This window comes from Mesoplodon mirus (genome assembly GCF_964341445.2).
Source record: "Mesoplodon mirus genome assembly, chromosome: 8".
In the NCBI taxonomy this organism is placed as follows: domain Eukaryota; kingdom Metazoa; phylum Chordata; class Mammalia; order Artiodactyla; family Ziphiidae; genus Mesoplodon; species Mesoplodon mirus.
This window is the reverse complement of record NC_138984.1, coordinates 68,838,646-68,848,119: the sequence shown is the minus strand read 5'-3', so window position 1 is coordinate 68,848,119 and position 9,474 is coordinate 68,838,646. Positions and strand designations below refer to the sequence as shown.

At 43.1% G+C, this 9,474-nt stretch overlaps 1 protein-coding gene across 2 annotated transcripts in view; it reads left to right on the top strand.

Annotated features, from left to right (window-relative positions):
• The first annotated feature begins 7,191 nt into the window (after positions 1-7,191).
• The window catches only part of STAM2 (signal transducing adaptor molecule 2), a 52,573-nt gene continuing 50,290 nt past the window's right edge, over positions 7,192-9,474 (top strand). The window contains exon 1 of one of the 2 annotated variants that reach the window (XM_082630273.1): positions 7,192-7,465. In XM_082630273.1, the coding sequence (XP_082486399.1) occupies positions 7,426-7,465 (40 nt within the window). In that variant the 5' untranslated portion in view covers positions 7,192-7,425. The remainder of the gene's footprint in view (positions 7,466-9,474) is intronic. The other variant, XM_082630274.1, reaches the window with a different exon arrangement.

Genomic DNA, 9,474 nt, shown 5'->3' with positions numbered 1-9,474 from the left:
AAGTTATACTTACAAATAAGAAAATTGAGGTTCCTAGAACTTAAGTATTTTCCCAAAGTCACATAGTCAGTGGCAAGGCTGTGATTTGAAATTTCACCTGACTTCAAAAACTGATGCTTTAAGCCATGGAAAATAAGGTTATTGGGTAGGGAAAAATGAGTTATTTACCAGAGACAGTGACAGCCCAGATTGAACTTTCTGTGGCAGGAAAAATCCAGTAGGTTCTTGAGGGAACAAAACCATAAAGGTGGTGTTTCAGGATAATTAAATTGTTTTGTGGGCAGGGATAGGCTAGCCCATATGATGTCTTTAAAAGAGAAAGGCTCCCTCTCTGGGAGAGACGTAGCCTTATGGGTTCATGACTCGGTTAACAGAGCATGAAGTAGATCCCAGCCCCTTCTATTGGGTGCCCTTTCTCAAAGAGAAGAATAAAGGGAGGGGGTGGGTGGACAGCAAAAAGAAAGTTTGAAGAAAGAAGTGAAACAATTAGGTTTTTAAAAACTGGAAAAATAGAAGCAGAGTTAGAGCTTATTCTAAGGTTTCTAGTATGTAGGTCCAAAACACTGTAATGCCTATGATAGAAAAGAGAGAGAAAAAGAGAGCCAACTTCTGGTTTCTGGTCTAGAATCCAAGAAGCTTAGGAGTTGTCACTCTGGTCCACACAATAAGAAAAAAAAGCTGACCTGAAAATCAACAACTCTTTTTAGCTCCCTCAGCGATCTGAGGTCACAGGGCAGACTGCTGCCCCCAAAGTTGGAGAGACAGACAGGCAGATATAGAGAATCACAACTTACTAGAGCAGAAGCCTCCGCTGGAACAAGTGCTGGGGTAGGGAAACCTGAACTGTGATTGACGAACTGCTGGAGGCTCACTGTGGGCAAGTCTGAGAGTTAAACACTTCATGAGGACCCAGTAACAGGAAGGCTCCCCCATTATTGTAAGTTTTACCTCTAGGAGCCCTATCAGGTTCCCACAAGGAAGATCAGAGAAAATCCCCTTGTGCTTCCGGCAGGGGGAGGAGGAAAGTAGCCATTCTGAAATAAGCCCAGAGCATTCTATTCTTTTTAAGGAGGCCTGACCTCAAGAGAAGTTATTATTTTAGAATCTGGTAAAACCCTAGATTCTAACCAACTAGGGTTTTACCAGAGCCTAACTAACTAGGGTTTCACCAGAGCCTAACCATCCTGGCAGAAATTAAGCCAGGTTGAAGAAATGTCTAACATCCCTGCCATGTCTGAATCTAGTTCTGATGCTTGCTTTTCAAACTGTTTTGTTTTGGTTTTTGTCTTTTAGTATGCTTTGTAAGTTTTGGTTAAAAGCCAGACATGATATACTGGGTAAAAGGAACTGAGGAGAACAGGCCTTTTGTGCGAAGTTTTATGTTTACCTGGGTAGGGTTTAGGTTGTGCTCCACACAAGATTTACTAAATCAGAAACTCTGCAGTGGGGTCCAGCAATCTGTGTTTTTAACAAGCCCTCCAGGTGGTTCTGATGCCAAATGTTGAGAACTACTTCCGTAGCATCACAATTACTAAGATCATGGTAAATTGGAGTTGGGTACAGGTAGAAGGGCATGCACTGGCTTCTATAATAGCTCTAGCATTTGAGAGAGGTGAAGACAGTTATAAAAAGCTGTGGAATTGGATGGCTGTTGTTAATTACTGTTAATGTGCTTCAGGAAGGAAATACAAGCTCAGGTTAGCCAGTTCTCTACTTAAGGCATCATGAAGGCTAGGAATCTTCTATGGCAGCCTTTAAAGAGAACGTCAGAACCAGGTTGCCTTTGAGAAATGGTTGATTCTAAGAATGCAGCAGAGAATATACAAGATGAGCCTAGAGCATCTTATAGTACCAGGAAAGTAAAGAGATGCTAAAAAAATAGTAACACATCAAAGGGACATAGAAGTCAACTGAAAGAACTCCCAGTGACCAAAGATGGAACACTGAGCAAAAGCAAACAAGAAAAGAACAACAACAACAAAAAAAGTATTATTGGCTTACAACTCAAAGTATAAGATAAATATACATGAGTTCATACTGCTATAAACAATTTAATAAATGGGTAAATAGGAGAAAAGAGACAAATTTTCCTTATAGAAAGATTCCAATAATATACTTAGATATTCCCCTCTACAGAAGGTAAAGCTTAACGCCCTCCCTTCCCCTTGAGGGTGGGCTAGACTCAGTGACCTGCTTCCTAAGAACAGAGTAGGGAAAGGGAAAAATATTAATTTTTAAGTGGAGGAACTTGGCAAATGCTACATTTACTAAGTGCTAAAAGTTACCATCACCAGATATCATGTACTCCTTACAATAATGTGATGAGGACACTCTACCTCTGTGATATACTTTCCAAAATCCCACAACACCCATCTAAGCATGAGAAAGACATCAGACAAACTTAGATTCAGAGACAATCTACAGCATATCTGGTCAGCACTCCTCAAGACTGTAAAGGTCATGAAAAACAAGGAAAGACTGAGAAACTGTCACAAACCAGAGGAGACTAGGGAGACATGACAACCAAATGAATTGCGATACTCTGGTATGCAGAAAAGGGTTAACATAGCAGGCCTGAGACCACTATCCTTAGAAAGGCCTGCTTGCCACACCACTATATATAAAGTAAATCAACAAGGATTTACTGTATAGCACAGGTAACCATATTCAATATCTTGTCATAATCTATAATGGAAAAGAACCTGAAGCTGTACACCTGAAACTAACACAGTATTGTAAATCAATTATAGTTAAATTAAAAAAAGCAATCAGAAATGATCATGCTAAGTGAAGTAAGTCAGAAAGAGAAAGAAAAATACCATATGATATCACTTACATGTGGAATCTAAAATACAACACAAATGAACCTATCAATGAAACAGAAACAGAAACAGAATCAGGGACATAGAGAATAGACTGGTGGCTGCCATGCGTGGGGGCGGTGGGAGAGGGTTGGATTGGGAGTTTGGGATTAGCAGACGCAAACTGGTATATATAAAATGAATAAACAACTAGGTCCTACTGTATAGCACAGGGAACTATATTCAATATCATGTGATAAACCATAGTGGAAAAGAATATGAAAAAGAATGTATATATATGTATAACTGAGTCACTTTGCTGTATAGCAGTAACTAACATGACATTGTAATTCAACTATACTTCAATAAAAGATAAATTAAAAAAAAAAAAAAGGAAAGGCCTGCTTGCAAAGTTGGCCCTTGCCTGGCATCTGGGAACTTAGATTTTGGGAGATTTCCCACAATTTCCCTGATAAGAATGGCTCATGGTGTCTAAACTGTACAAACAATGTGGTTTATGCTGAACACCTGCTTTCCTTCTGAGAGTCTGGAAACATGGGTGCATGTTAGGTAGAGGGTGCCTGTGTGACTAGACCCCAGTAAAAACCCCGGGCATTGAATTTGCAATGAGCTTACCTGGTAGACGACATTGTTGTATGACTCATTGTTGGAGGATTTAAGCATGTCCTGTGTGCCTTCCTTGAGAGAGGACTCTTAGAAGCTCGCACCTCCAGACTTTACCCTATGTGCCTTTCCCTTTGCTGATTTTGTTGTGTATCCTTTAGTTGTAATAAAATATAGTCATGAGGATGACTATATGCTGAGTCCTATGAATCCCAATGAATCATTGAACGTGGGGGTGACCTTGGGGACACCTGGCACACCTGGATTGGATCCTGGAAAAAAAAGAGGCCATTAATGTAAACACTGGTAAAATCCAAATAAATCTGTGGTTTAGTTAATAGCAATGAACTAATGTTAGTTTCTTAGTTTTGACAAATATACCATGGAAATGTAAGATGTTAACAGTGGGAGAAAGGGGTGAGGGGTAAATGAGACCTCTCTGTACTATCTTTGTAACTTCCCTGTAAATCTAAAATTATTCCAAAATAAAAAGTTTATTTAAAAAACACTTAAACTGAATGCTTTGGAAATTAATGAAAAATAACATACCACTCATCCTAAAGACACATAGAGAAATTATCCAAACTGAAATACAAAGAGAAAAATGAGAGAAGGAGAGAGAGAGAGAGAGAGAGAGAGAGAGAGAGAGCAAGCTAGCTAGCTTTACTTGCTATGGCCAGAGGGACAGATTACAATTAAAAAAAAAAATCAGACTCAGGACCTGATTGTGAGAGTAGCAGAATTTAAAAGAAGGTTGAATTCATAACCCATAGCATAATGTAAAGTCAGGACTCTGCAGGGGAAAGAATGAGACCCCGAGACCTAGGATGATGGGGATATCTGGGTGGATACTCTTGAGAACTCTGAGCTGATAGATTCACCTCAATCCTCTGGACTGACAGAAGTGGTGTGCTTGCCCCTGCTAGAGGATAGTGACCTCCCTTTGCCCGAAGACCGTGGAGAAGCCTCATCTGAGGAAGATGCCTTCCAAAATGCTACTTTCCCTTCTCAAGATTTCCCTTTTGATCCAGAAAGAACCAAAACACTGCTTTCCCTGCTGACCTCAATCCTTATTCACTGAAGTATTGGGAGGAGGTCATGTTCATTAATCTTTTGCGAGGGAGAAAAAGAAAAAAAGATTTCCCACAACCCCCTTCAGTTTTTCTAGACCAATAACTAGAGACAAGTTTCATCATGTCTTGACTGGGGAAGCACTGTCCCTGTTTTGGAATAAAAAGGGTTATTCACCAAATACAGACTGGCAGAGTTGGAAGAACATATCTGAGGATGGATCTTGGTGTATGTTCAGAGAAAGTGGTGTGAGGTAAGGATGTAGATTTGTTGAGTGTAAACCCCAAATAATAATAACAACAACAAAAGCCCCTAAGCAGACAGAATTTAACTGAAATTGATGAGATTATTTTGTTATCAGGGAGACTGGGGCTCAAAAGAGGTTGTACAACAGAAATTTTGCACACCAGAACTTGTGGGCTGCCACTGACATATCTTTTACTTCTTCAATAACTTCATTAGGTGAAGTAACAATGAACAATCTTCGTATCTTCTTGTTTCTAACACAGGGCCTGGCTCTTAGTGACTGTTAAAAATTTTGTTAATTGGATTCACCAAGAGACTGAGTATATGCACAGATGAGTAAATACCCATAGATTCTTTTTTTTTTTTTGCGGTACGCGAGCCTCTCACTGTTGTGGCCTCTCCCGTTGCGGAGCACAGGCTCTGGACATGCGGGCTCAGCGGCCATGGCTCACGGGCCCAGCCGCTCCGCTGCATGTGGGATCTTCCCGGACCGGGGAATAAACCCGTGTCCCCTGCATCGGCAGGTGGACTCTCAACCACTGCGCCACCAGGGAAGCCCAACCCATAGATTCTTGAACATGCTTGCTATTAAAAGATGTGGAGGAGCTAAAGGAGTCTCTTTAAAATGTGAATAGGGCCTCCCTGGTGGCGCAGTGGTTGAGAGTCCGCCTGCCGATGCAGGGGATACGGGTTCGTGCCCCGGTCTGGGAGGATCCCATATGCCGCGGAGCGGCTGGGCCCGTGAGCCATGGCCGCTGAGCCTGTGCGTCCGGAGCCTGTGCTCCGCAACGGGAGAGGCCACAACAGTGAGAGGCCCGCATACCGCAAAAAGAAAAAAAAAAAAAAAAATGTGAATAGTTTCCAAAGACAAATCCTCAGACCTTTGCTCTTATCTCAGTACAATCTCCTCTACAATATCTCTTCTTCAAATACTTACGTAACTCCTAAACTGTTCCACTGCCTGGTCTGCTTAATATATGTCACGCACACTGCTGTCAGATAGTATCTGGAAACTCTTTTTTATGTACTCCTCTGCCGCTCAAAATCTTTAAATGATTATCTAGTGCCTTATGTGATAAAATTAAAAATTCTTAGCTTGCTGCTTAAGGCTCTTCCCAATCTGTTTCCTCTTATCTCTATCTACCCTTGTTTTCCATTCCAACACTAAGCCTTAATCCTAGACAAATCCACCTAGAAAGTCTCCAAACATATCTTGAACATCCTAGGTTCAATGGTTTTTGAAAATCAGCTCCTTTCACCTGCTGGTGTTTCCTCCTTATTTGTGAACCTATCTTTATGGTATAAAATGCAACAACCTTTCTGAACTATTCCATGTATAAGGGTTCTCTATTTTTTGTACCAAGTCTTTACACAGAGGTTGTAAAATGGTCTTGTTTAGCCCATTATTAAAAATGTTGAAGTAATTCTTAACATTAAAAAAAATCATTGAAAAACTGGACGCTCTAGTAGAGCCCACACTTCAACAAATAGCTTAAGTTTACCAGTAGCTGCCATGAACTGTTTGGTTGGATTTGAAAAGTATTTACTGAGCACCTGTTACTTGCTGGACACTATTTTATATGCTGGGGGTACAGCAGTGAACAAAAATAATTATGGAGTTTACAGTCTAAAGAGGAGAGACAGAAAACATAATAAGTAAATTCTATATTAGGAAGTGATAAATGCCATAGAAAAATAAAACAGGGTTAAGAGGGTTTGGGAGCGTGTGGGTGGGAAGGGTGCTTGCACCTTCACACTCATTTCAGTACCTGGCTGCCTCCGATGGGAATTTGAGTTTGTGACCCCAGTTGTATATCAGGACCATCATGTACTGTCATGTATACGCTATACACTGTCCCCATAAAACTGTCAGCAACTTGAAGGCAGGGACTGTGCCTCATTCGTCCCTGGATTCCCAGAGTCGAGCAGTGTTTTCAGGGTAAGAGCATGATGAAAAGCGAAAAGTGAGGAGTCCCGCTTTCCACGGTGATTATTCCGGCGGGGTTTAGGCGCCGAGGAGAGTGTAGCGCCAGGAGCGGAGCCAAACCCTTCACTGACTCTCAAAACCAGTGAGACTCCAACCGTTTCCAGGGCAACGGGACTGTGACGCAAACGTAGCCGCGGGCCCTCGGCCGCGTGGGACTAGCCCATAGCTTAGGAAGGAACTAAACTGGAGAGAACTTGGCCGTCGGAACCAGCAGCCCTACGCGGGGAATCCCAGACCACCTCGCCCCCTGCAGAACTGCCGCCGGCATTGCAGCTTCCGGTCCTCTGGCGTCGCCAAGTTATAGGCTCGACAACTTCCGGCCCTGAAGGTCCCCCGCTCCATGGCTTGCCGGGGTCCTAGCGATGGAAAGGTGGCCTCGGCGGCCGCCTGACCCCTTCGCGGGCTTTGGATCAGGGCTGCCGCCTCCTCCCGGAGGGCGACGGCTACAGGGCCGCTGAGAAGATGCCCGCCGCTGGTGGGACCTCATACCGGGAGGAGAGGTCAGGGCGGAGCGCGAGGGCGGAGCGCGGGCCGGGAGCTGGTCCGTCAGGCAGGAGTGGGCCAGGTGCGGTGGCGGAAGTGCCGGACGCGACTGGAGCCGAGCCGTCTAGGAAGCCGCGGCCGTGGGTCCCCTATCCCGGAGCAGCTGCCGAGCCTCAGCCTGACCGCAGCAACTAGGGCTCGGGCGCCGGCGAGATGCCTCTGTTCGCCGCCAACCACTTCGAGCAAGATGTGGGTAAGTGCTGGGCCTGGGCCCCAAGCCGTTGTTTGTTGTGCTAGAAAGTGGGCGGTGGCGACTCCGGGGACTGGAAAGCCTAGCAAAGGGGGAGGAGGGTGCGGCGTCGCCGCTGCCTGGCAGCCGGGATTTTTCTGGGGGCAACCTCGGCGCGTCCCTAGCTTCCTGGGGAGTGTCTCCAGCCCACCTGAGGTTGGAGACCCCGAAAGAGGTCCGTTCCCCTCGCCAGGCACAGGAATAGGGAGGAGCCTGGGGTTCTCTGGAGACTGGACTAATTGAGCAATTGCTGAGTTGATGACACAGAACTTCCAGCTCCCTCTAGAACTGGCTGAGTCTTGTGTCCCCCCCTCCCCACTCCCCCGCCCCGCGGTTAAAAGTGATGCAGCAGACCCTGTTGTCTAGGGCAGCTCAGCACTTAGAGACTTCAACTTGCCCCGGTTCAATAGGAAGAACCTATTTTATCTCGCTTATATATAGATGCGTCCAATCCCTGATCGCACGGCTTCAGGACTTACTTATGATAGTTGGAAGTGTTACTCTGTCCATGGATAGTGCAAGTGCTATAAGGTGTTCTGCCTTAGAGTATGAAAAGGAAAACCCCAGGATTTCAAAACACTCCAGAACACCTGTTTTACTTCTTGGGGGGTCGTCAGTGACTATGGAGTGAGAAAAAGATGGATTGGGTATGAGAACTTAACTTGTGGCTTTAGAAAAACAGTAAACCAAGCTGACTAAGGTAAATATTTTGGTAGCAGTAGTTAATTCTAGGTAGAGTTTTAGGATTTAGTCGAATGAAAAAAACGCATGGCTGCAAATTGCCAGTTATACAGAATATTGCACCTGTTGCATAATTACAATTTTCTAATTATGGGTAAAGTCTAGAAAGTGCCCTATTTTGGTATATTATGTGATTCCAAAAGTGTGTTCAGAAGTCAAATATGATGTATAAGTACCTTCCTATCACAGAGAACTAAAAAACTTTATAGATTTTTGACCCTTAGATAGTCTTCAAATATGTATTTCCATAATTTCATTCAACTTTTTTCTTGGTAGTTTAACATTGGTGACTGCTGTAAATCTAGGAAGCATAATGTTGAGGCTCACAGCGTCTGCTTTTGGAACACCTAATGATGTCTTCCTTTGCTGCAGTGAGACCTTCACTTTTTATTGTTGTGAAGACTTTCATTTTGTCATAGTGGAAAAAAAAGGCAAAATAGAATAAGACAAATGATTTTCAAACTTAACAGCTGTGGAACTCTTCAAGGGAGATCTTTCCTGGAAGCCCATTGTTTTCTGATTGACAGCTTCTCTGGTGAAAATAAGCCAAGTTCCTTTTCTAAACCTCCCCCTCAGTGTCTCCTGAGGTTCCTACATGGTTTAGTGGATCACAGTTCCACTGTAGTGAAAGAAGCACTGCTGTTCAGACAAAAAAAAAAAAATACTGTGTATAGATTATTTCATGGGCAGTGCCATCAGCCAAAGCTTCAAGTACTTACTTGTTAACACAGGTATGACTGACTGAAGTCAGTTTCCAAAAGGCAGTTTAAAGATAAAATAGAAAGTTTGATTGTAACCTCTTTTAGGCAAGTGGTTGGAATTAATAGAAAAAGTGGCATGGAATACTAAGGATTTCAAATTGGCTTTATACGTCTATTATAGAAGAAAAATTATATATTGCACTTTTCAAAACTTAAAGCCCCTGTTAATTTGAAATACAGTAGTTAAGTAATATGACGATCAAGTCATTGTTTAACTTGAGATGCCCACAGGAATGTTCCTTTGCAGTGTCATTGTCCCTTTCACCTTTCTTTGATTCAGTCAGATTTTTATTACCATTGTTTCTTTTTTGTCGTAGCTTTGTTTACCTTTCATTCAACAAACAGGCATTGAGTGATTACTGTGCATCAGACAGTGTGTGTCAGACTTTGGGGGCACAAATTTAATAAATAAACTGGGTTCCCTCAAGGAATTCTCAATCAAATGGAGGACTCATACACACATAAAAAGAT